The sequence below is a fragment of the Etheostoma cragini genome, chromosome 13, assembly GCF_013103735.1.
Source record: "Etheostoma cragini isolate CJK2018 chromosome 13, CSU_Ecrag_1.0, whole genome shotgun sequence".
Taxonomy (NCBI): Eukaryota; Metazoa; Chordata; class Actinopteri; order Perciformes; family Percidae; genus Etheostoma; species Etheostoma cragini.
This window is the reverse complement of record NC_048419.1, coordinates 19,184,398-19,212,156: the sequence shown is the minus strand read 5'-3', so window position 1 is coordinate 19,212,156 and position 27,759 is coordinate 19,184,398. Positions and strand designations below refer to the sequence as shown.

Below are 27,759 nucleotides of genomic sequence, written 5' to 3'. Positions count from 1 at the left end.
CAGTAGTGTATGTAAGAGCATTTCACATGTGTTCGTGAGAGGTAATTCTGAGTAAAGTCCCTAACGGCCCCTCATATTATGTGCGCCTGCTCTACCAACTGAGCTAACCTGGCCACATGATTTAACCCAAAAATATAGCTGTTTGTTATGGAGTTAAAAGAAATGTATCAGTGAAATTTAGAGAATAGAAGTATAAAGTAAGATGAAACGGAAACACTTAATTAAAGTAAGAGTATCTCTTAATTGTACAGTCAAATTCCAGGTTCTAAAATATAATAAACCTAAATAATAAGGTAAAAGAGAAACAATATGAAAAACCAAAATAAGTTGGTAGCAAGATGCAGATGCAACATTAATATTGCATTGGGTTTCAGGGGGAAGGTTGTAAATTAAATGCAAGATTTGATTGGGCGCCTGAAGGGAGGGGCCGCACAACATCAAAACCAGAAAACGACATCTTACCTGTTCCTGTAAATTATTACCTCATGGCTAATTTCTCCCCTTTGATTCCTTCACATTAATTGTAGTGTTCTCCCCAGATGGGGTGGTAAGTGGTAGATATGTCCAACATCTATTTCATGCAGGACTCGTCTCGAGCTGTAATAATGCAGCCCCAGAGCTCTTTGATTCTTGTTATGTGTGAATATATTCCATGCTGGGGTGAGACAAATTCCTCTCTGCCCACTGCATGTGTGGGTGTTTGTGCTATATTCCCCCAGGAGTTACTATGAAACAGTGTGTAATTATGTTTTCACTCGCCCCTCTCACTGTTTGTGTCTTCGGTTTTGTTTTGTTTGTGTGTCCAGTCCCTCCAGTGATCCTGGTCTATCCGGAGACGCAGGCCCAGGAGCCCGGCGTATCTGCCAGCCTCCACTGCCACGCAGACGGCATCCCAAATCCCAAACTCCTCTGGCTGAAGAACGGCATGGACCTGCTGCCCAGATCCTCCAAACAGCTCTCTCTCATAGGTGAGAAGTTTTTCATTATTTTGGGAAGTGTTGTCAGCATAGACTGTGTTTTAGCAAATACTGTATGTCACATCTCGTGGTGCAGTGTTTTTCAATTGCAGTGTTATGTACCAACTGCACTGCAGTATGCTAGCACTGCAGGAAACCTTTTTAAACCAAGACAGTGTATGCGGACAATGAAAACAAAGCTTGAAAATCAAACTCACTACTTTTTGAATTAAAACCTCTGCGGTAATGTTTTGTTGTGCTTTGCTTTCATTTGCATTCCATACCAAGGTGATAAAACCAAGATTGTGGTCATCCTCTGCAACCTTTTTTTTTAGCTTTGACAAAATAAATGTTATTCTTTAGAAGTGAATGAAAAGGGAGATTAGGAAAAAAAAAAAAAAAGTACTGTGTGTGAGGGGATGGCAGCTACTTATCGTGTCTAGAAGGTTTTGTTTTTTTAAAGACACACTCAATATAAGAGAGAAGGAGCAGAGTGGAGTCTAACTTTTCTTTTTATGGCCTAGTTCTCATTAAGGAAGAGTTTATTGGCTGTGTGTGGGTCATTACCTGTAGTAATAGCCTGTTATCAACCCTCAGATACTCAAACATGGGAGGTTCTGCAAGGTTCACCAACACATAAACACTACAGAGGGCTATGGCAAGGGGCAAGAGTCCTACTTAGTTATTTGCGCTTTATTAAAAACATTAAGTTAACTGAAAATACAAAAGCAGTTTAAGTAGTTACCATTTTTTAATCGAGCCATGAAGCTGTCCATGGTGCTTAAACCACTCAAGCCTGTTCTCTGCTTGATATTCCCTTTTGTTTAGATTGTCATAGAACAAAACTCTTAACACAACTACAGGTATACCTTGACATGTGACATTATAGATCAATTTTCTGACCCAAATGCATTGTGGGAAAAAGGCTCAACACATTTTCCTCATCACTACAATCAAATCCCTCGTTAATGAAGGGCAATGGGTGGCTGCAAGCTAAGCTTGTGGCTGTGTTGAGTGAGAACTGTGAGCTAAATTCCCTTTGACTGGTTTAGTAGGCCACAATGGAAAACATCTGAAGTCTCATGAAGGCAACTTACAACATATCAAATAGGATCATAGACAGATTGTCATGACTATGGCCCCAGGGTGTGGTGAGCAGTCTCTGCCAGCACAAAGACATTGAGCGCACAAGCAGGTCCAGTAACCTACAAACACCATATATGTAATGGTTCACATTTGATAATTATGTTGGTGCATTGCATTGCTGACACAAAGCATCAAATAATGTAAAAGTCAAATCACTTTGATCCTATCTTTATTTTAGCTAAGCTGCTTTTCGTTTTTTATTTAACACTTTAGTATGTTTTTAATGTTGAAGTGACTGTGGACACCGTTGTAGCGCTATGACAAACTGCATAGTTTTAAATGGAAGTAAATTACCGGTTGATTTAATCCTTTTCACTTGCAAATAGTCTTGTGATCCATTGTTAATTTGAAAATATTAATTATAGCCCCATTGATTCCTGGGCACAGGCACATGCTACATTTGCAGTAGTAAGCCCATGGGTAGGAGTAAGGAAGACTTAAAGTCCTGATTTAGGGGAAAAAAAACATTCAAAATCCCTGTCATCACAAACTGCTACAAGCTTGCAAAATAAGGATAAAAAGCTAATTTAATGAGTGGTTGATTCAGTGGTTTTTAATAAGAATTGATCAGAACATAATTATGAATTAGAAGTAATGAAAGTGGTGTCTAATTCTAAGCAGGCCTGCTTTAAGGCACTTTTCACATCAAAGCATTTCACACTTTTCCCTGATAAAAGAGAATTATTATCAGAACCCAAAAGACACTAATGTGAAAAGCTTTGCGTCAACTTAGTCATAAGTTAGAAGTTAGAGATCATTTTAAACATAAAAAGGGAACAACCTGTTTTTTTGTTTTTTGCAAGCTTCGGCTTAATTGCTGTTTGATGCAGGTTTGTTCCTGCAGGACGAGAAACAATTACAGTATGTTAGCTTTACGTTTTAACAGGTAGGAAAGAATACATTTAACAGGATTGAGAAACCGAGAGTGGTAGAGTGTGAATGTTCTAGAAGTTCATAACTGCTATTGATACTTCAGGAGATGTACAGGAAGGGATAAAATCTGAAGTTTTCTTTTATGTTCACAGCACCACTGTGACACTCAACGTAATTCACTCCCCCCATGCAGTAGAGTGTGTGTTGTTCAATGTAGAGCTCCATACAGTACAGGAAGGATGACAGCGCAGCTGTACATCACAGAGCTTGATGCTGCAGCAAACATCAGAGAGTCTGCCTCAGACGATAACCTCTGTGTCTTAACATCCACCTCTTTTCTATTGCTCCTCACCTGTCGCTTCCATCTTATGTCACTTGCAGCTGCCACTTGAGGCAAACAATGCAGTATTGAATAGTATGTGGGGTAAATATGTGTGAAGCTAGGCTTTTGAAGTAAAATGTAAGACATTTAAAGTATTAATTGTCATGTTGAAGTAAAAGATGTTGATTCTTAATCACACAAGATGAAGCACCCAAAACAAATCTGAAATGTACCTTAAGCAAAACATGATATATGTGTGTCCTTGCTGTTGTTTATTTTTTCAGATGATTATAAAATATCCACACAAGCTTTTTTTGGGGGGCTTTTCCGCCTTTAATTTTTTGACAGGACAGCTAGGTGAGAAAGGGGGAAGACATGCAGTGAATCGTCACAGGTCGGATTCAAATTCTGGACCTCTGCATCAAGGCATAAACCTCGAAGTAAATGTGCAGCTGCTTTACCACTGAGCCAACCTGGCCACCCACACAAGCTTTTCATATTGCTTGGTTTGGTTCTAAACATTTCTATTTTTTATGTGGCATCCATATGGATATGTACAACCACAGTTTGGCATAATTTTTGCAGTTTCTGTCGGATTACTCCTACACACATACAGGACTCGGGTTCAACAGCATTTTATCACACCAGAAATCAAGTATTGAAGCACATTTGAACGGGTGGCCCGATAGCTCACTTGGTAGAACGGCCGGCCATATGTAGAGGTTTACTCCTTGATGCAGTGGGCCCGGGTCCGACTCCAAACCTTTGCTGCATGTCATTCTCTCTCCCCTTTCATATCTTCACCTGTCCTGTCAAAAAAATAAAGGCCAAAAATGCCCAAAAAATAATTTTGAAAAAAAGAAGCTTGTCTTGCTATGTTATAAACATCTGAGAAAATAAACAACAGCAAGGGCACACATATTTCATGTTTTGGTTAAGGTACATTTCAGATTTTTTTTGGGTGCAAATAATGCTTCATCTTGTGTGATTAGGAATCAACATCTTTTACTTCAACATGAGGTACATTTGAATATATTTATTTGGGTAGCTATATTTACGTTTAGCTTTTTAGTTGAACTAAACATCAAAAGAGAAAAAATTCAAAGGAGCTGAATGTTTTTTAGTTTTTTTAGTTTTCATGTTTACCTTTCTTATCCAAAAGAGCAATATACTTTTCAGTTAGTCCGGTCCAGATATTCCGTGTGCATCTGAGGGTGATTATGAGTTTCACTCAGACAAACTAAACTGACAAATTAATTGATTGATCAATTAGTTGTCAACTTTTAAAGTAATCACCAACTATTTTGATAATTGATTAGTCGGTTTGAGTAATTTTTTTAAGACAAATGGAAAAATTACTCGATTCCAGCTTGTTAAATGTAAATGTTTTCTAGTTTCTTCACTGCTCTGTGACAGTAAACTGAATATCTTTGAGCTATGGACAAAACAAGACATTTGAGGACCTCATCTTAGGCGTTTGAGCAACACTGATCCACATTTTTCACCATTTTATGAGATTGTATATATCAAACAACTAATCGAGTAATCGAGAAAATAACCAACAGATTAATTGACCATGAAAATTATCGTTAGTTCCAGCCCTATGACGGAGTCAACAGTCTAGAGTCTGGATGAATCCATGCCAGAAATGTTTTATGGGAAGATTTGTATTGTTAATGCATTTTTCCAAACGTATATGTAGTGTACTCCATTATGATTTAAAATAATTCAGCAACAAAAAACGTTCCTTTTGTTTCCTCTCTTCCTGTAGCAAATGGTAGTGAGCTCTTTCTTGGCAGCGTCCGGTACGAGGACACCGGCGCCTATACCTGCATTGCCAAGAATGAGGTGGGAGTGGACGAGGATATTTCCTCTCTGTTTGTTGAAGATTCAGCAAAGAAAACTCGTAAGTCAAATTCCAAATTTTAACTTTTACCGTACAACGTTAAAAAAAATATCTCTGTCAAAGATTATGCCAAAAAGAGGTCCTCACACTTCTTTTTCAGAAAGACATTTTGTATGCTGGCGTAAAGTTATACACAACTGTAAGCGGTATTTAATTGATCTAAGTTACACAAAGACATAACTCTTTTTTTAGTAATGCTGAGATCACAGGACACAATATCAGTTTGATATTGTCCCATCCCAACTGAGGTGGGCATTTCGGAGCCAAAAATGAAAGTCAGGCAGCACAGTTGCTCATTTTACGCCATATTTTGTAGCGGGGGCCAAGCACTAAAATTACATATTTTATGCTTCCTTGATATTTGATTTCATTAGATTGCATCATTGTGAATAGTTAACCGCTGCCACCTAGGAAGAGCCTTTTGGGCCAGTTGAAATCAAACAGAATAAACAATGACTTCTGAGTGATCTCTTGATTTAGGAGGAAATATGCTTAGCAGTGAAAAACACTTTGTAGATGTTAAATATGTTTAGTTTTGTCTTGTCTTGGCATGGCACTAAAGGAAATCACCCCTTCTGTTTCTTGGAAGATATTCATCTTTTTTCAAAAGGTGATTTCATGTTTTACCCCTGTTCCCCCCACCCCACCCCTTTTTTTGTTTCTGTTGCTCTATGGCTGAATCTGCAGTTGCAAACATTCTGTGGAGAGAAGAAGGTAATACATTACATTCCTCAAAATGCTTTTGTGCTCTTGTGAATAAGAAAATATGGTGGGCATGTTTGTAGCTCTTCAGGGCACGCAGCTGGATTACTACACTTTCCAAAAGGTTTGTGGTACTGTCTAGAAGAATCACAAAGTTGTTTTCTCCCCAGCAAAACTTTAATTTAAAAATCTTGCTTTCTTCTATGCATGCCCAAGGTGTTTCATCCTTTTGCTGGAGTGCTTTCTAATCTGTTTCTTAAATCACCTGGGGAGTAAACACTTACACAGAAGTGTAAATTTTATGCATTTTGCAGGTAATACCCCAAGCCCAGTGTGGTGGCTACAAGACAACATTGTGGTTTTCAACAGTACACAAATCCATCCTGTCTTCATACTATACATATTTCAACCACATCAGCACGGCCACAAGTACAGTTTTACTACTGCACTGGAAAACCTACTGTGGATAGAGTGCAATACAAACACAATCTGTTTTATATACTGTACATCATCATCACATCATGTTTACCACAGAAACTAAAGATAACGGCATGGTTTGGAATACAGTGTAAGCACTTGAATTATTTGTGAGAACTCATCAGCACTCTGGGTTTCATCATTAACACAGTGTGTTTTGTGTGTAAGGAAGTGCATGTTTGTGTGTCTGTGTTCATACATGTACTGCATGCGTATATGTTTTGTGTTTTCTGACAGTGTCTTTCTCTGGTGGACTATATTTATCCCACAGCCAGTTTGGGCAAGTTACTTCCTAAATGTTATACATTATAGATTACTAGTTACTGTCATTTGAGAGTAATTAGTTAAATACAATATTACTGTCTCTGAACTGTAAAGCGTTACACTACTTTTGCATTTTGAGTAACTTTCACCAAAATAACCGATAAGTTTTGACTGGCTAGCTTGTGAATGTCACCACCATATCAATAAAGTCTCCTCTTTAGCCATTTTAATACATCATAGATTCTTCATTATATTTTATCATTAATATGAATATGCAAAGTAACTACAGCTATAAAAATAGATAAGTAAAACATGCAATAGGCAAGTAGGAGAATGAAAATTCTCTATTAAATGCACCTTACAGTTGTTGTAAAATGTTTATTTAAAGCACTTGAATAATAAATTCATGCCTTTCCTTACCTTGTTTAGTTTAAAACCGTCTAAAGGAAATGGGAAATGTAGCGTTAATAAAACTCATTTACATTATTCACAGTACTTTGTTTACAGCTATGTGGAAAGGTAAACAACTTAAATGTTTTTAATTAAGAGTAATTTAGTTTAACGGCAAACCGTCACAGGAGTAGCCCCGGAAGATGTCTGTCGGTACACAATCCGTCCTGCCTGCACGATGTTCGCGCATGCACAGATGATATCATGATGTACGCTGATTTACGACACTGCACGATCTGTTCCCATATACAGTTAAAGAAAGTTTGTTTGCATCCACCGGAAAGCTAACTTTAATTTAGCTTACCGCTAATTCGGCTAACCACTAGCTGAGACAGCATGTAAAAGACCCTCAAAACTTAAAATAACTGTTTAAATGTAGAACAGCTGTTACGTCAGTTCTACTTTACTTGTGCTTATTTAAAATACAATCATTCAATACTTGTCTTTATTATTACTGTAAAGTCTTAATTTAGCTGTAGCCTTCTTTTCCAACTGTTTAGTTCGATTCAGCCTAAAATAACATTACTCAAACGGTCAGCTAGCGGTTAGCCAAAATAGCTGTTAGCCAAAATAGCTGTTAGATAAACTAGCGTCAGCTTCCCGGTGGAGGCTAGTTGTTATCTTAGCTAATACATCAGTAAACGATCTGTACGGCACAATCTGTCATAGTTGTAGAGGTCCCATCAGCCTGACAAATCAATCATCATCATAGTCTATGCATACTGCAAGTGTCTTTATGCGCTTATTCTTATCATCTGTGCTCATGTGATGTATTCCTGACAGCAGTAATAGCTTGTTGCTTATCCAAATGCTTCAACATCAGACTCTGATACTTCCTAACTCCTCAGCAGTTGCTTACATGACAAGATGTGAAATGTTTTGTCTTACAGACAGTACCTTTTAATGTGATGCTTCTTGCGACCGTATGTTGTGGACATGTTGCTGACAGGGCCCTTTGTAGGCATTGTCGAAAAAAGTCTTGAAGCCACACACTGCCCATATCCACACACAACGCGATAGCATGTTTAACAGGAGTCCTCCAGCAGGAAAATTGAAATGCCCATCACAAATGTCAGATAAAATGGGAGCAGAATTTTCAGCTGTTTTTAAAACGTTTTTCAACACTTTTCTGTCTTCCTGTATTCTCTTCCAGGGTTAAGTGTGGGGAATATGTTCTATGTGTTTTCTGATGAGGGCATCACTATTCTTCAGCCAAGTGAATGTGAGATACGCAGACACATGAAGCGGACAGAAAGGATTGTTGCTACCTATGTAAGTGCACATTATCTTTTTTTTTTGTTCCTTTGATTTAATTGATGGAATAGATTCAACAAGATTAAAAAAATGGCCATGTCAGGTAAAGAGTGGCCTATATTTTTGTTTTAAATTTCCTCCATAAATTACAAAATACATTTCAGGATGGCGGCGTTTGTAACTGCTGAGCTGATGCATTTCAAAATCAAATTATGTTCAAGGCAGTATGATATCACTTAGTTTTTATTTAAGGCAGGCACTCACACTGTCATGACACATCAGGTACACTGCAAAGAGCATCTTACTCCCAATTCAGTAATAGGTCTTAATTAGGTTGTTTTACCATAATCTGAACAAGCCAGGTACCAGGTGTTCTTCAATAGGACAATTATCCATTAGAATCTTTAGGTTTTTTCCTAACTAAACAGTATGTTATTATATTCTATAGTTATTCAGTAGGGTTTGAAAGGAAATTCAGAAAACTTAAGGCAATCATTCCTTTTCCTCCTCTTCCTGTTTGCTTATTTAGGCACCTCACCTTACTAATGTAATGGGATTACTTGTGTCCATTAGTCAACAACTTGGACCAATAGACTGTGTATTGTCTGTACTACAGACCCTGAGGTTTTTAATCCACTGGAGCACATCCCCCTCCCAAAGCAGTGGGTTTTGGATTGTAAAGGTTGCTTGTTCCTCTGAGGGATTTCGGTTTTACAGGACCCTGTAATTGTATTAGAGATCAATACAAACTCAATAAGCCATGTGTTAGCCAGTTCCTGCTGTAAACAGCACTTTCTCCACTTTTGTGAGAGGAGGTGGAAACTCTAATATAACCTGTGTGTGTGTGTGTGTGTGTGTGTGTGTGTGTGTGTGTGTGTGTGTGTGTGTGTGTGTGTGTGTGTGTGTGTGTGTGTGTGTGTGTGTGTGTGTGTGTGTGTGTGTGTGTGTGTGTGCGCGCGCGCGCGCATAAATGTGTTGTCAGCAAAGACGGCAGGCTACAGGACCTGTAGAAGTGATTTGTTACTTGAATCAGTTGTGGTTTATGAATTTGGTGCTTCAAACTGATGAAAAATGTCATTATGACTATTATTAGTAGCATCAATAAGAACAGTATTATTGGAATAAAGCATGCAGTGCTAATGACATCTGGATGCACCTTTTGGTAGGAGTGAGTTGTATGGTTGAAATCAATATTATTGTATCAATATTTTGGTCCTTTTAAATCAAGGCTTAACACAGATTTAAACCTTTTATTAAATGTAATTGGGCCTATTTATTCATATCATGCGCTGCGCTGTATTTTTTATTCTCCTGCTTAACCTTTACATCTTATTTTTATCTCCTACTTTGCTATTTGTTGATCCTATTTATATGTCACTTTATATTTTCTTGTCTTTCTATGTAAAGCCTTTTGAATTACCTTGTTCTGGTTGAAAGGTGGGTTACAAATAAACTTGCTTGGACATGAATAATTTTTTCCAATATAAATAAATATCCCAATAAGTGCATGTGGTAATCAAATTAGTTTACTGACAGAAAAATGTCTAAAGATTCCTTGTTTTTTTTGTCATTTATCAAGTAAAGGTGAGGATTTGTATTTTTTCGGTTTACACTATTATTGATATTATTCATCTTTGGCTTTTTGACAAAACAAGAAATTCAGACACATCATCTTTGGCTCGGAATTTTTAATTGTATGGACCAAACATTTAATTGAATACATAGTTAACAGATAAATCAATAATGAAAAAAGCTGCAACTTCCAGCTGTTTCCCGATGTTTTCCTGATACCATATAAAAGTATTTTGTAAACTGATCCGATGATGTCATCATCACAATGCAATTCAAAAGATCGTAGATAACCCTACATTTTGCATCATTTTTCAGAGTAAAATGCATCATACTGCTGATCTATGACACATCAGAAAGTCTTGCCAACCTTTTCCTCCCTCTGTTGCTCCCTTTTCTCCTCCCATCATCCTCTTTGTTCTCTGTTGGTTCTTCTCAGGAGGAGATGTGCCCTAAAGGTGAGGGGGTGTCACCTCAGCACTGCGTGTGGTCCTCAGCAGTTAACGTCAGGGATAAGTACATCTACGTGACACAGCCCCTGCTGAGCCGACTGCTGGTTGTCGATATTCAAGCACAGAAGGTGGTGCAGGTGGGTGGAGCAGATTTCAGGACTGTCAAACACACCAAAGTCCCAGAGCATCTGAGAAATTATTCATCTTTAAGTTCGTGACTGATGTTGTGAAACTTATGTATAAAAGTTAGTATACTGGCAAAGTAAAAGGTGGTTAAAATGACAAAACAATATCAACTGTCAGCTCCGCGAGTAACTTGATGATAGAATGTTACGCGTGTCTGTTGTTTGTTTAAAGAGCTATCTGCTGCCGGTGTCTGTGTCCATCCAAAGATCATTTGAAGGAAGATCCTCCATTCTAGCTGATTGTTTCACATTAGTTTCAGGAGTCTCATCCTCCCAGTTAAACTTTCATTCATATCCTATCAATAATTTAAGCTTTTTATCAAGCGCTGATGAACAATACGTTCAAGTAGGCTAAGCTGTTATTTCAGTAGATACATATTTAATTAACATAAGTATTAGCGACAGTAAATAAGTGCCCTTTGTGTGCCCTGTATCGGCAGATATCAGTATTATTTTAGTATTATTAAAACGTACATCTTTGCCTAACTACGTTAGCATTATCAGATTACAAGTTACATTAGAAAAAGCTCTGCTCAAACTAAAACGTCAAAATCATAATCAGAAAGCTTTTAATTTTGGAATTAGTTGTGGCACTCTGATGATGCATAAAACAATTAATAAAAAAAAGTTTTATTAAAAAATACAAAAACATAAAAAAACAAGACAAAGAACATTCTGTGGTATACAAAAACAAGAAAAGATAAATACAAAATTATTTAAAGGGCAGCAAGTGCTTAGTGGATTGCAGTATGGCAGTGACAGTCTGTCATGCTGCTTCCGGAAGTCCAATATCATCTCCTTTGTTTTATTGGTGTTCAATGTAAGGCTGTTCACTGAACACCGTTCGATAACCTCTGTACCTTGTCCCTGTACGCAGACACATCTCCCCCAGAGAAAAGTCTGATGATGGTTGTGTCATCCGCGAATTTGACGATGAGATTGAACAAGTGGGCTGGTGCTCATCTACTGTGTAGTATTCCCATACTGTGAAAGCTTGTCATGGATGCTACTACACAAGACTTTAGGGTAACATTAGTGGCTCTATTCTGCTCTTTATTGGATTTTGGGAGGTTTACACTTTTGTAACTGCAGCCAAACTCTTTATCTGGGACAGGATTATGTTTACACGTTGGTTGGTTCTCATCCTCTGTCTTTTTCTGGTAAAGTGAAACACATTATTTGAAAATACAAGCAGTGAAGCATGAACGTGACTTCTGTGTTACTTGTCCAAGTTTGTTTTTCTACACAAAGCATACATTTGAAACTCGAAACACATCCGGTCGATATACAGTACATCCATGCAGCAAGTGTTTGGCTACATTTCAAACAGCATCAGCAGTGTTAGGTGCATTTGATTTAACTTGCCACGCTTTTGAACTGCCACCAATGTAAGAAGACCACATGCAAGGTAAAATAAATCAAATGCACCTCAAGCGCCTGATACAATATGGTGCCCAGGTGGGTGCTCGCTGCCTCGCCATTCATCTTGCCTGTAACGGCTGTTTAGAGACTGAATCCCTCAGGGGTTCTTCCCAGGGTCAACATCATTTATATTGAGGTACGGGATGAGAGGAAATAGGCCTAACTCAAGGAGAAGGGGGTGGGAGGGGAGAAGTGAGATAAGTGAAAGTCTGAGTAGAGAGAATAAGAGCGACACCAGGTAGCAGTGGATAACTGTCATTACAAACCTGGGACTTGACCTTGTTATCAGTTTAAGGTTGAAAAAAAGGTATTTTTTTGAGGGGCTTTTGGCCTTTTAATTAATAGGACAGATGAAGATAGGAAACGAGAGACGATTAGAGAGACGGGGGATGACATGCAGCAAAGGGCCATGGGTCAGACTCAAACCTGGGCCACTGCGGTAAGGACTGAGCCTTGGTACATTGGGTGCATGCTCAACAAGGTGAGCTACCAGGGCACCCCAAAAGTTATTCAACACTCCACTTTTAGCAATAATGTCACTTATTTGAGAGGTTTTGTTTTAAAAAATGACAAGATGTCAACATATAAGAGATATTAGCTCCACTTGTTTTAATTAAAACCAGACTGTATGCACTAGGACTGACTTTTTACATTCAGAAATATAATCACAAGCAAAAGGGAAATAATGTGATGTCATATAGGCCCAATAAGAGGAGAAACAAAGGTGTGTTATTGCACATAAGATGTTGTTACAACATTTAAAGTTTAGATTGTTACCTTTGGTGTATTGTGGCTCACCTAGTGCCCCTTTTTTTTATCTCCCTCCCTCCAACACTGTAAAACGTCATTTCTTCCCTCTTTTACCCTATCTCCTGCTTGCCTCTCCCCCTCTTTCTCTCTGGAAGACACTCCCTGCCCTTTAGGTTCAGGAGGTTAATGCATTCTCCCCTTTTTTCTTTTCTGCTCTTTTTCTGTTATTTTTTTTTTACCAAGCACATTGCTAGCTGGCTTTCAACAAAGGCCTTTAAAGCAAGAGAGAAGATGGCAGACAACAATTAATGCACTTTATCTACTGACAGAAGGAATGCAGGAAAAAAACAATTGCTTTTTATTTTTTTAATGGTAGAGTCAGAACGTTGCACAAATATCCTCACAGAAGTAACCAAACACAGTGATTAGGAAGCGTATGTAGGACACGTACGAACACTAGCTTGCTGTATTTACAAAAGGATGGCAATCAACACTGTCCTTTACAAGTGTGAGATTAAGGTAGCAAGATTTATTCATAGAAATACACCCAACTTAAGTGTCTGTACGCATAAACTTGGACTGTAACAAAGTAAAAAATGTTGTTGCTATTGGTATAAAACACAATATATGTCTCCTAAATAGTAACTCCATCTAGAAAAGAAGCAGAAATGTTGATACTAGAGAAGCACAGATTGCCAATCCTTTACTATTCTTGGGTCCTTTATCAACACAAGCTTTTGCTGAAAAGTTGTCTTGTGCCCCTTTAAAAATGCTTCATACTTTTCATGATTTTCAGCAGACACTAGATTGCAGCTTGTTTTGGTAATACCCTTTTTGCTGCTAGGTACCTGTTCCAGACCTCCTGACAAGCAAATCACAAATTGGATTTTCTGTTGAGTTTCTGTATCTGGAGCTCTACTTCATCAATTCACCTATGAACAATCACAAGAGTTGAGGTGTAATAGCATTTTATTGAATCTGAAACTTCTCAAATCCTAATCAGATCTCATAAAGCTTTTCACATTTTCACAGTTGGTAAAGTAAAACAAAGGTCCTGATTCAGAAGTTGATGGGCTTAAATCATTGACATAATTGTTTGCATGAATGTTTACATGTTTATATTTGATATTGATGTGAAACAATCAGCTAGATTGTTTCTCCAGGTAAGAGATGCCACTCTGTTGATCATGTTAACCCTTTGAAACATATGCTTTTCCTCTTGTTTTTAGTTGCAGATTCACTACATGTCTTATATATTGTTATTTTTCGAATGAGTTACTCTGAAATGCCATTTATTTTTATTTCTTGTCTTACTTTGTAGTTTTCTAACTACAGTTTCCAAAAGGCTTTGGAGAATGTTAACAGGAATTATGTCATCATAAATTCAGTGAGATAGGCTGTGGGCCACAACTTGGGCCCTGTTTTTTTCTTTGTTGTTTACTAATGAGGTATTTGCAGTAGTAGAATTTTCTTGAGTTAAAATGAGTCTTTTTCTTCTTTAAGGATGTAGTTGCAATGGACTGAGTTACAAAAGGGACAAAACACACAGTCCATTCATTGGTTTAGAGAAACATGTTTCTTTTACTTCACAAATCATGCTTGGTTGAGTACAGATGTCCTGCCTGCTTTGTAAAGAGAACATTAACAAGAGAACACAAAAGTTAAACATCCGCCTTTACAGCATCAGTGCTACAGCTGATGTTATCTGCCACCAGTGAGGTTTTTCATTGTAACAGGCAAAAGCGATTGTCAGCACCAGCTAAAAACAAGAAGCTGCTGCTTTGCATTGAGCTTTGAAGTTTGATAACATATTTGTTTGTGTTAGAATTTTTCTAATGTGAGTATATTTACCAATAAGGAACCAGATTTAAAATGAAACCAGCTATTATGACGTCATTCTAGCCTTCACTTCTCCTGATAGCTGCTCAGTTCGTTTTCTGTTTACTGCCAACAAGCAAATGCAAAACTCTCATCAAAACCTTTATGAAACCTAAAGGTTTCTCATATCGCCCATATCACATCAAAATATATTTGTTGGAAATATATCCTTAATTCCAACTTAGACTTTTAGAGGTGGATACTAAATCTAGTCCATTGCCTCCCAGTCTGCCGCACAGCAGCCTGACCTCAGCTTTACCTCTGCTCCCATCATGTAGGAAGCTAAATCACACAAAGGAAAATTCAGACATGCAGTCCACCATCTCTAGTTACTGTACATACACACATGCTGAGTTGACACTTAGCTGACCAGTGCAGAGCGGAGGGCTGGACCTCCCATTACTGAACACAGAGCTCATGGTCTCGCTCCACTGGTGAGGGTGTCAGCAGCTCCCTGTCCACCCAGCCAGAAGCAGGGTAATGGATTGTGTTATTCTGTGTTGTTGACATTGCAGCAGACCTGAGGTTGAATACACCCCGCCCCCACATCTGTCCTTTGTTCCTGTCTGCTTGTTCTATTCTTTCCTTGTACAATTTCTGCAAGTTATACTGTATTCTTTCTTTTATTTCACCTCATATGTATCTAATATCCTCACTAAAAAGCTCTCCAGCAGTAAGTCTGTAAAAGTGCTGTCAACTTTTTCCTTCGCCTTCTGGCATTCACAACTACTTAGGGGTGAGCTGTTATCACTTCTTGAAAGTACTGAGTATGTTTCATTGTTAGGTTAAGGATTGTGGGGTAGTGTGCTAGGGCCTGTTTCACCAAATTCAACAACTTAATTTTGACACATTTAACTAATTAAAACAAGCACTATACTTGCAAACTATTTGTGAGCACTTGAGAGGACTGTAGGAAATTGCAGATACATTTTCAAGTTGTAAAATGGCACCGATTGAAATCTGCGTTTAAGCAGACTATGCAAATAGATTTGGGGAAACTGGCCTGTGCTCTTTTACATATCTGCAGTCCTGACATAAGTTTTTTCGCATTCAACAAGGTCCAGTTTTTTTGTTCCCATGTATTAGTTTGTTGGCCCCAAATCCTCCTATTTCCAAACCATCTGACGATTACCTCTTTTTTTTATTTTTGGTAGAAAAACAAAAGCATTAGGGGTCTTGCTAAAGGACTCTTACTGGTCTCCCAGTTGCCAAGCCTTAGGTTAGCAATGGAATTAAGGTAATACAAGGGACTACACCCCCAACGGATATTTAATTTTTGTAGCCAGCAAAAAGTTTGAAAAGATGAAATTAGCAGTTTTTTCTTATTGTTAACAAGGATTGCTGTAGATTAGTTATTAAGGAATTGTGACCAATAAATGTACTGAACATTTTACATTTTAAAAATAAACTTGTCAGGGCCCTCTGGTGGGAGAAATATATTTATCGGCATTTATCCTCAATATAAATGCAGGATACATATGTATCTGTGTTAAGCAAATTTGGCCCGATTCCACTATATCTTTGGTATTTTAATGGCTTTTAAATAAATATCAAATAGGCTTTTGTGACCTTTTAGCACCAATAGACATAACTTAAATTCTTTTGACCGAAGAACAATTCATTTAAACATTGCCTTGCTCTGTCCATCTCTTCTAGGCAGTGACAACAGATCCATTTCCAGTTAAGATGCTCTATGACAAGTCACACGACCAGGTGTGGGTCCTAACATGGGGGGATATGGACAGAACACGTCCAACCCTACAGGTAAGAATGTTTTGTGTGTGTAATACTAAAGAGCTCTCAGCTATTGGCAGTTTTGTTTTGCTGTACTTTTTGTTGAGTGCTTGCTTGTTACTGTTTAGTAGGGGCAGGAATCACCAGAGGTCTCACAATACGATATCATTAATATTATGAATATTATTGGGATTTTAAACATATTGCAATACTCTGTGATATATCAGACTGGGTAAACCCCACCAACTCTGCCAGCGATTTGATTTTGCCCTACAGCTCGGTCTGGATACCTGCACGTTTAATTCTCATGCTTCAGTTCACAATTTTGCGGGAACCAATCACAAACTGGCATATCTACCTGGTTATTGAGAGGTTTAACACGTCGACGATAGAGAAGCAACCAAGCAGCTTCTTGTTTACATTCAGCATAGCGGCCACCAAACGCCAGCAATGCACAGCAATCAGCAACCCGTTGATGCTGCTGTTACTTCTACGTCACCGGGATTGTTGTTGGGTATGCGACTATCAAGTTCCATACAAAGTAATTTGTATGCGGCCATTACAAAGTCAAGCTCCAGACCAATGCTCAATCTAAAATCCATTGAGCTTGGCTTGGTATGGTGATAGCCAGACTAGCAATATGTTGCAATTTATTACCTTTTTTCCCACTTAAAATTTCCATAATTTCAGATTATGTCCCCAAAAATAAACTTAGTCAACATCTGTTTTATCGAAAAAGATAAATTTCTCTGTTTGTTCATCTCACTTCAATTTTATTGCTGCAAAATGGGATTTTCAAGCAGACAAACTGACCAACACGTATTTAATAAAAGATTTTTTTTTTCCCAACCGTAATGTTTAGGATATACTCCCGTACACAAAATATTTGAAACCGTGAACCATAATGACACAGTTTATTAAAATACAGAAAGTTAATTGCTATTGCAGCCTCAATTTAAAATCAGGCTAGTGATTATGTATATAGAATTCAGCCAAGTGCAGCTTTTAAAGTATAAAAAAGCCTTTATTTATTAAGGTTGTATTACTACAGTACATTACCTCACACCTACTTTTGCTGTGTGTATTTGTGAACTCTGATGAGCTATTATATTCCTGGAAGAATATAATCTATATAAACTGTCAAAAGTTCACCAAGTGAGGAAAACAGAGCCTCATAATTAATTGAGCTCCGTTGTGTACCAGCGTTCCCTGTTTATGTGATAAGTAACAGCTAATCTATGTATGTTTTAGAGCATTTTCCAAGCCAGCAAAACAGCAATTCACAGCTGCGATGCTGTCGGCTTGTTCCTGGTGTCCCTTTGGTCCACTGGTGTTGGAGGCTTCACAAATGAGAAATGATCACAGGTGTAGTTGTATTTATTCCACCTCAGGGGATTGGGTGAAGCGAAGGAAGAGAGTGGAGGATACAGAGAGGGTCGAGGATGGGAGGGGAAAGGGAACAGAGCTGTTGCCCGAGGGCAGAGTATGATGCTGTTTTTGTAGAGTGTGTGTGCATGTGGAGGACCGTGCCATGAGTAAAGCCAACAAGGGATCCCACTGTAATCTCTGTAATAGACACAAACATGTTTATTGTTCTGCTTTGTCCCATTGGAGCGACGAATCCCTGTATAATCATGTGAGGTGTTGTGTTCAGTCTTTACTGTTTGGGGATGAGCTATGATTAATGATTATTTTTCTGGTGCTGTTTGCATTGTTCATTTTGAACACTAGTGGTTTTATGTGAATTTTTGATAGTTAATCTTTGGTTGCATATGGTACTGTAGTTGTTTGTCAAATGGTCCTATGTAACTCTTAAAGCTTGAGTAAAAAAAATGTTTTATACACGAATGTCCATTAGATTTAAGCCATTGCCAAATGAGTTGTTACAAAGCACAGACACAAAAGGCTTGTGTCATGTGGAGGCACCAACAGTTTTGTTGTCATTACTTAGAATTCCTTTTGGGGGTAACAGAAACTACACACTAGGGTTTTACGTTTGTACTATTATTTCCAGATCTTTAAATAAAAAACTAATGATAGATTGTTTTGGATCTTAAGGTGCCACTATGGTGTGGGAACAAAAAGTAGTGAAAAGATAACCACCTGTGTGTGGGTTTTTACAGTTTGTTACTGATTTACAATCTGCATTGCCAAGTGGACCGCATGTGTGTGTGCATTTTATTTTTGCTCCTTTTGTTTATGGAGTGTTAATGTACAGGCAGGGGATTTCTTGCTGTGTAGCTTTCTCAGTTAAGGTGTACGCTCACGGTGATTATGTTGGAGTTGTTTTTTAAACTTCTCTTAAAAGAGGTTATTTTCTTAAATGAAGCAGAAAATTCAAAAAAAATGTTTTTCATCACAAGCAAAACAATTTACTCCTCATATAATTTGAAACAGAGTAGCAGAGAGGAGCTTTGCATAACATTTCTTTATTTTGTAGCTACTGCAAGAACTTCAGAAAACACATTTTCGTGTTTTTTTCATTTTATTAATTTCCCCACATTCTGCAGTTCTTCAGGAGTAATGAATTATTAGTGAGCAGGGGATGAATTGCTCAAAAATGCAATTGCAGGGGAACTGCATAATGGATTGGAGGCCGTGTGGATCACACCACAAATAAATGGTCTGATCCTGTCATTATCATGTGGACTGAAAGTAATTGACCTGTTCAGCAGCAGCGTGTCACTACCAGAGGCATGGCTTCTCTTCAGCAGATCGCATGTGTATAGGTGTGTGTGTTGGTTTTTGCACGTTTCAATTTGTGTACTCATGATTCGTGCGTGCGTGTGATTAGCTTGCTGTGTGTGGTATTTTTAAGCAGCTAAGTTTTAGAATGGCTCAATATATCTTTGTGTAAACATCCGAGGAGTTGTGATTGTCAATTCATTAGAGAAGACAAATGGAGGAATCTCTGCCGGGCAAAGAGAAACGTGGTCTTTCAGACTGTCAGTCCAGTCTGCATCTATGTGCCAAGAAGACATTTTACTCAGGGGCACTTTGTTTTTCTCTGTGCACACAAGGATACAGTATTTCCCATCTGTTTTCTTCCCATTTATTTCTCTCTTAGGTTTGCCAAATATGTTTAATACTGATTATAATAATACATTTATGTTGTCAAATTCAGTCTGGCAAAATCATCTTCTTTCACAGTTAGAATGTTTTCGTAAAAAGGTATTTCAAAACTTCTTTCTTTTTTGGGGGTTTGTCCCGTTTCCTCATGTCTTTTTTGTTATTTTTTCATTTTATTGACCCATCACTTGTCTCTCTTACCCCTCTTTTGTGTGAAAGACATTGTTAATAGCTCTAAGTTGAAGTGAGTGGCAATGCAATACCTAAATGTTGGCACTAATACAAAACTGTTTTTTACTTTACAAAAAACGTAAAACAAATGAACTCCAATGATTTTTTTTCTGCCATAACTTTACCTTAATAAACTGTCTAATAATAGCAAATGTATTATATAAATCAGAGTCATCGGGTAAGACACACACCATATAACTGCAATCTCCCTGGTCCTTTTTTTGCATTTGTACTATAAACTGTCCAATAAACAAAAATAAAAAAAATAACATTTAAAAACATAAGTTAACAAGAATATGAATCTGAAGACATTGGATGGCAACTAATAAAAAAGTATTTAATGTTAGAGTATAAAACATGAATATCTGATCTGCATGTCAAGCAAACATCTGTCTCCTGTATTTCTTATTCATGCAGTTATTAATCTTGTGACATAAACCTGGGGAAGTAAAACACAAAGTATTAAGTTTAAGTTTTTAAATTCTGCATTGATCAACAAGCCTTTGAGTCTTCCAGGGAATCCATAATGGGCTTTATTGCCACCCCAGGAGCAACAAGATGAGTAATTCTGACAGTGTACAAGCAAAATAATAATAGTTAAGTGCCTTGTAATATTTATTGAATTTCCTAAATTACACAAAATACACTGGAGCATCTGAGGAGTCTTATTTTATATGGGTGCTCTGTAGTTAGATGGGAATGTAAGAAAAAGCTACTCAAGGCTTCTGTAGAGTGACTGTTGTTATAAAGCAAAAGCTACTCGGTCAGAACCAAATCCCCCTCAGGTATTAGGGCAGCCAGCGAGGCAGGGGCAGAGGAAAACTCAATTGGGCCTCATTGCTGAGTGTGTGGATATGAAATCCAAGCATGAGCGATGACAAAGAGAAGCCAGTGGCATTAAGTTGAGTGCACCTGCAGCTCTGGAGACCACAGCAGCTGCCTAATAATACATGAGTGATACTACCTTGAACCTCATTTACTGCTGTCTTTATATTCTGCAACTGTTGTAATGACTTGTTTTTTAATGGGGATTCTTTTCATGTCGGATGAGCAGTGAAAACCTGGCAGATCTATTTTGTAAAAAATGGATGAGATAGTCAGGAAGATGGAGAAAGAGGGGGAGCTTTTGCAGCTGTATAATACTGGAGTACTGCAGGGGTGTATCAGTGTAAAAACTCTGCAACTTAAACTGCTATTTTTGTTCCCTTGCTTTTGATAGTTCTGAGGAAGGAGTGTGGAGTCTGGCCCCCCCACTGGGCATCAGGTAGAGGTTCAGCTTTAGTAGTGTAGGCGTAGACATCAAAATAGATTTATGCTTAGTTCTTTCCTTTTTAAAATAATATTCTATATGCTCTCCAGCAACATTTGCCTAGGTGTCTAAACCTAGAGCTGCTTCAATCAGCCAAGTTTCTCTGAGAGTATAAAGTAAGTAAAATCAGAAGGAATAGGGCTTGTTTTACTCTGGAAGCAGGAGCAGAAGTTGACTAGTTGCTTTTAATAAATGCTTCCCTCACATGTGTCGACCCCATAAACAACATCACTTGTCCTTGACTGTGACCTGATCATGCAGGCATCCATGATGAAGCATGTGTCATGGAACAGGCGGTGCATTGGGAGTCCATCAGAAGTGAATGCACTCCCCCCATGCACTTTACAAACATGCTGATTCAGTTCCAGGTGTATGACATGAGAGATGGGGCTTTTATTGTGCTGTGTGCTTCTAAGACAACCATCTCTGAATAGGATGCTTTATCAGAGAATTGAGGCGGGCCACATTTTATCAGCTCAAGTCATATACTGTAGATGTTTATCTGTTCCAGGATATATGGGCATGTCACTTGCACAAGCTCTGGCTGTTAAGACCTGAGATGTGAGCTTTTATTCTGATGAAGCTTAAAGGTCACAGGTTTAACCCAACAGTCCGATCTTTCTTTGAGCAGGACACTTAACTGTAGCCCAACCAATACTGGAGTTTTGACGCTGATACCGATATAGATAGTTGAGAATTTAAAAAGTAACAGTCCCTATAATTATTTGTAACAGCTGAAACATCAGTCTGGCTTTAGTATTGTGGTGGTAGAATTGCTTTTTTCTCTATGCAGGGAAGACATATCAGGCAGTATTACAGTATTAATGGGACAGCACAAATTTAACTAAGATTTTAACTATTAGAACTTCAGTGATGTATATATTCTAAAATTCCAAAATTGTTGTAACTATTTTTATAATAATCTGATAATTATTTTCTAAGAAGTTGTCAATGGAGCAAAAATTGTTATTTGGTAGAAATGTTCCCTGTATATAGTGTATTGTTTTGATGGTCTCTGCTGCCAACAGACTGTAAAATGGAAACATAGCTCTCTTTATCATGGTTCTAATCTATTTCATTCTGTGTCTGCATTGTTACCAGGTAATTCCTCAAGCCAGTGTGGGGGAAGTACATCATGCCATCCGTACAACTTTCCAGAGGGTCAGCGATTTCTTCATTCCTCCAACCAACCTCATCATCACCCACGTCAGGTAAAAGAGCACACACACCTGCACACATTCAGCCACCTTCGACCTTAAAACCTTCTGAAGTGAAAAGTAAAGAGCAAATGAGAATCCCTAATGAGAATCTCTATGTGTGTTAATCACTGCCCGCCCCCAAAACTAGAAAGGCTATTAACCTTTCCTTTGAACTTTGTCAATTTAGGTTTGCCTTTGTCTTCCTCAAAAATGAACCTGCGGTACACAAGATAGACCTGGAGACCTTCCACCGCGTCAAGACCATCAGCCTGAAGAACTACAGCTGCATACCGGTCAGCATGGCCTACACACATCTAAGCGGCTTCTACTTTGTCCAGTGCAAGAGCAAGAGTCACCTGGAAGCCCCGCCCCAGCTCCTAATCGACAGCGTGACGGATGCAGTGATTGGTCCAAATCTAAACATCACAGGGAAGCCGTTTGTGTCGCCAGATGGCCGCTACATTTTGACACCTGACCAGCAGAGCTCAAAGCTGATAGTACAGACAGTGTCATTCCAGGGAGAGCTGGGTCTGAACCAGGAACTGGACAAGCCTGTAGCTGTCTCTGATCTGGCTTTCCAGCCTTCCTTTACGGAGTCCAACCAGCATGTGGTAGTAGCCACCTCAGGCTCAGGCACGGACCTACTATTTGCCGATCTGTCCTCGGGGGGCACTGAGGTTCTCCGGAGCCTCAAGGAGCCCCTGGACCACCAAGCCTGGCCCTGGGGAGGCCCCAATAGAGTAGTGGTCTCCAGCGGTTTGTTCGGACAGTACCTGGTGACACCGTCAGCTGAGTCCCTTTTTGTCCTGAACGGCAAACAGAGAACGCCGCACTGCGAGGTGTCAGACATCAAGAGAGGCAACACAGTTGTCTGGGTCGGCGAGGTATGAGTAAAAACAAGAACAGGAAAGCCAGAGACGTAGGATTAGGGCCAGATAGAAATGAAAAAAAGGAAAGATCAGGCTAAATTACCTAATATAAAGATTTATGTGAAAATAAGTTGTGGACTCAACCCTGGGACTGAGCAAGAGGGATACATGCCTGGGTTTATTGTAACAAAAGTACACTTAAAAATAGAGTTATTGAGAAAACATAAACAAACCCTGTTGTGATATTTCTGTTGGGAGAAAGTGGCAATGCCGTTCAGTGCAACAGTGATCTATGTGCACTTAACTTTACAGATTTGTACATTATTGCACTTCCTTCCATGTTATCACAGCAAATAGGTACCTGCAGAGGAGTTATTAACAAACTATGCACAATGCTCACTTTTTTTAGAGTAAAAAGCTTTCCGATTGTGTTGATCTCAACAATGTTTGTCGTTTTCACCAGTGCTGCATATAATCACCACAAACTGTCCGTCTGTCCTTAGTGTTGTGTGATCTGAGTCCTTTTAAAAGCTACCAACCAACCCATCCGTTTATTCGCCTTTGTGATGGTATTGTACTGTATCCTCCCTCTGAAAGCTTTTATTCTCCTCATGCCGTCAGAGGTTGGCTCTATGTATATGTGTAATACCCTCTATTTTACATTGCCTATCCAAAGAGCCTGATTGGTCCATTAGTTGTCAATGGATGTATCGCTCACAGAGGAAGCCTAAACAGAAATGAACCGTACTTGTGGTCTCTTACAATGGTATAATCTATCCCCCACTGTACCTGCAGCACACATCTGTGCTGCACAGCCTGAAAATGCCAGTTAGTAGATTCCCTCAGGGTAATAACTCTGGTTGATGCTGACCCCATATGCTGAGGCCGTTCCAAAGTGTCACTAACTCCTCTATCTGACTGGCTGTGAGCATTTATACTTCCTCCCAGAGAGCCGTGCATCAAGATCAAACGCCAAGGCAGGTAGACTATACCTACCATGTGGTAGTTATTCAGCTTCACTTAAAGGACTGTAATACTATGTATTTGTATTGGTTTATGTCTAGTCAGCAACAGAACGTTTTATTTCCCAGATTTGTCATTCGTATCTGCATAGCAGCCACATATGCACAGGAAACTAATATGCTCCATCTATAAACCCAGCAGCCTGTTTCCAAACTAGGGACACTTTATACAGATATTAAGCAATAGGTGCTCTTTTAAACATTATTCCTTTTTTCCAGGAATACGTATTGATTGTTAAATTACTAAAAAGAGGTTTCTTTGTCATTATTCTCAATTGTATACCTAACTTTGAAGAGCCCAGAAGTATAGTCTAGTCTCCAGGAAACTCTTTGTCTTTCAAAATAACAGATATCGCTGACTGTTTAATTTGCTTTTTCCATTTACATAAATCATCATAATGATGATCCATTAGCAGCAAGACGGAAATTACAAGAATCATAGTCTTTTTAACATCTCTGCTTCTTGACAGTGGTGAACAATTAGCTCGGACGTCACACTTGATGGTTTGTAGATATTGAGCTAAAATGGGATGTTGTAATTGGCACAAATTATCTAGAAGCAACGAAGTATACTAAAACAAAAACAATGTCAACTTACTGTTAAATTAGTGAAAATGTTTCATTGAAACATTATAACTAATGCTCAATCCCTTCATGGAATGAGAAGGATCTTGGGAAGCTCTCTTGTACGAATACTCACAGCCTTTAGGATTTGGCAGTTGTTGACCTTTTTTGCCGCGTCAAACATGTTTCAAAGATGTAAGATTATACTCATACTTATATCTGAAGGCCATCTACAGCTCAGAAACAAATGGTAGATCCAGCTGGAGTCTTGTGAATGAAGTATATTCTGTTTCCAGAAACAAACAGCAGCCCTAAATAAATATTAATCATCATCTCCTAAAACTTAGTTGTGCCTGTAACTCCCTCAATACAATGTGTAGGGTAGAAATCAAGCTGTGTGAGAAAAGAAAGTAAATACAGGAGTGAAGCAAATTTGTTGTTCTTGTTTGTGATTTAGGTATTTGCTGCTAATCTGCCATGAAAATATGTTCTGGTAGAAAGCCTGTTAGAATAAAATGCCGGCTTAATGATAGACCACTGTTGCACTGAGGAGAGAAATGTAATATCAGAAAATTTGTCAAATTGGTAGCCCACTTTTCTCACTTTATCAATAAAAAAACTAATCTTAAATAGACTCGGATTCTTCCTAAAGTCACTATCCAATCCAAAGTCCCTCCCTATTGGCTCAAACTGAGTCATCTGCAGTGTTGGACAGCTCTGAGACATGCATGTAATTAAAATAAACCTTTGACCAGATCATCATTGAGCTCTCACAGTCACACACAGTTTACAGTTGCTTGTGAAAAAAAGTCACTTTTCCGCCCTCTCATTGTCACGTCCGTCAGCTTATCTCTTAAGGTTGATTCAGCAGTACTAGAGCCAAGGAGAGCACGAATAAAGAGACTGCACCTGCGCTTGCTGATAGAACTACGTTATTGGCTAGCTCATGTTTGTTTGGATCTACTGTCAGTGTCACATCCGTACCTCTTCTCAAGTAATGGGGCTGCAGAGCTGAACTGCTTGGTGTGATAGACATTGATAGGAAACACTGTTGTAGATAACATTGTTCATGTTTAGAACACGTTCTGACATGACAAAACTGACTGTACAGTTTTCTTTATGCATTTTGTGTGTTCTGGTTTATGAGGGAATTGTTTTGTAAGAAAAAATTGAATTAAATATATTGTAAAATCATTTCCTGTGTCTTTAAAATGTATTGATTGCATCTAAAGATTGTTTTCAATATTGATTAGACTTATGTATTAGCATCTTGAATTATAGTTTTGTCTTTAAATGTCACAAAAAAAAGTCTAAAAATGAAATGCTTTTTACAAGTTCCCAGTCCCAAACTCAAAAATATTCAGTTCACTGTAAAATCAGACAAAGAAATACAACAAATCCTCACATTTGAGAAGGTAGAAACAGAGAATATTTGGCAATTTTGCTTGAAAACTGAAATAATTAATTCACGTACTGAAACCACTTGACAGAAAAATAGGCAGCAACAGTTTTAATAGTTGAGTTTTTTGTTTTTTTTCTCATGTGATAAACTGAAAATCTTTGGGCTTTTGACTGCTGGTTGGACAAAACAAGACGTCAACTTGAGCTTTAAAAAATTGGGACTTTTCTGACATTATATAAGACCAGTCAAGAATTTAATTGGCAGGTATTTAATAACTTAAACATCAAAAATATCACAAGTAGACAACCTACCATTCATACTGGGATCAAACATTTCAAAAACAGTAGCTATATTACTGTGCTAAGGAAGCCTGTCTCCAAGACATTACTGAAAACAAACAACGACTAAATCTGAAGGAAAAAAAACTGGACATTTACTGGACATTTGCAACATGTCCCTGTCCCTGCCCACCTCGCAGACGACTTCAGTTCCTGGTATTTAATAACATTTTTCCAATAAGACCTCCAAAACCACACACACCTACCACTTACCACTACCAAGTGTTATAGCTGACAAGGACAAGCAAAGTGTTTTCAGTTTCAACATCTGGAAAATTACTGGACATTTGCAACAAGTCTTCGATGTGACATCCATCCCCCGTCCCTGCCCACCTGGCAGACATTGTCATCTATGGTCTCAGTCCACTGATGAGCTGTCCTTCACTCCTTAATGTAATCTATTGTCTTTCATGCTCAACATGCTCTGACAATCCATGACCGTTACTTGCTCAACTGAGGGATGCAGTCAATAAAATGTCCATCAGTGTCAGAGTGACAGAAAGGGGTGAACGGCAGAATAAAAGACTTCCTGAAACCAGACATCAGTAAGGTAAGGAAATCTGGTCAGACAGACAATTACAGTCCTGTCTAACCCTTCTTCAATTTCCTACGAGTGGAGACAGAAGGACATCAGCGTTCATCAAACTTCAAGCTATCATACATAGTGTACACAATCAAGTTAGTTGCTGCTTTTCCTTGCATTCTTGTACTCACTCAAAACTCTAAATATTCCTATTGGCCCCATTTGTACATCTTTAAAATTGTCTCATATTTTGATAAATCCAGATGAGGTGAAATACATTTTTGTCAACACCAAGCCACATGGATGCAATACAATTGCACTAGTAGTAGTAGTGTTTGTGTCTACCTGTCCTGCCGATGAAAATTAGAAATTAGCTACCAGTAAATCAGAGATGTCTGTGAGAGTCATATTTTTTTGTACATGGTGCCTGAAAATAAAACGTAATAAACTAGTGAGCTAAACAAGACCATTGAAAAAATACATTTTAATCCGTCACACTTATGATAATTCACCTGAAATGCGAGTTTAAATGGGGTTATTCATGTGCCTGATTACACAACCGACTTCTAAACAACACAAAGACTTCTAAAGAAGTTTTCTTTAGAAGTGTTAGTTTGTGGGATCAAACGACCAAGAAATAGGTTGTTTTCTTTTGTGGCATTTTTAGGCCTTAATAATGACAGGACAGCTTAGACATGAAATGGGAGAGAGAAGGAAATGACATGAAAGTGCTGCAGGTCGGAGTCAAACCTGTGGCCACTATGTTGAGGACTGAACCTCTGTATGTAGCCCTGCAAGCTCTACCAGGTGAGCTACCCAGGTGCCCTGTCAAAGTTTTTTTTTTAAATAAGTGGAGAGACATTTGACTGAGACATTAAGTTATATATTACAAC

General features: G+C 38.4%; 1 protein-coding gene across 2 annotated transcripts in view; it reads left to right on the top strand.

The window, feature by feature from the left end:
• fstl4 (follistatin-like 4) overlaps nt 1-25,794 on the top strand; it is a 196,147-nt gene extending 170,353 nt beyond the window's left edge. For both annotated transcript variants that reach the window (XM_034889955.1, XM_034889954.1), the window contains exons 9-16: nt 807-968; nt 5,069-5,203; nt 5,891-5,917; nt 8,250-8,368; nt 10,359-10,508; nt 16,263-16,370; nt 22,051-22,160; nt 22,336-25,794. In XM_034889955.1, the coding sequence (XP_034745846.1) occupies nt 807-968; nt 5,069-5,203; nt 5,891-5,917; nt 8,250-8,368; nt 10,359-10,508; nt 16,263-16,370; nt 22,051-22,160; nt 22,336-23,038 (1,514 nt within the window). In that variant the 3' untranslated portion in view covers nt 23,039-25,794. The remainder of the gene's footprint in view (nt 1-806; nt 969-5,068; nt 5,204-5,890; nt 5,918-8,249; nt 8,369-10,358; nt 10,509-16,262; nt 16,371-22,050; nt 22,161-22,335) is intronic.
• Nucleotides 25,795-27,759: the final 1,965 nt, after the last annotated feature.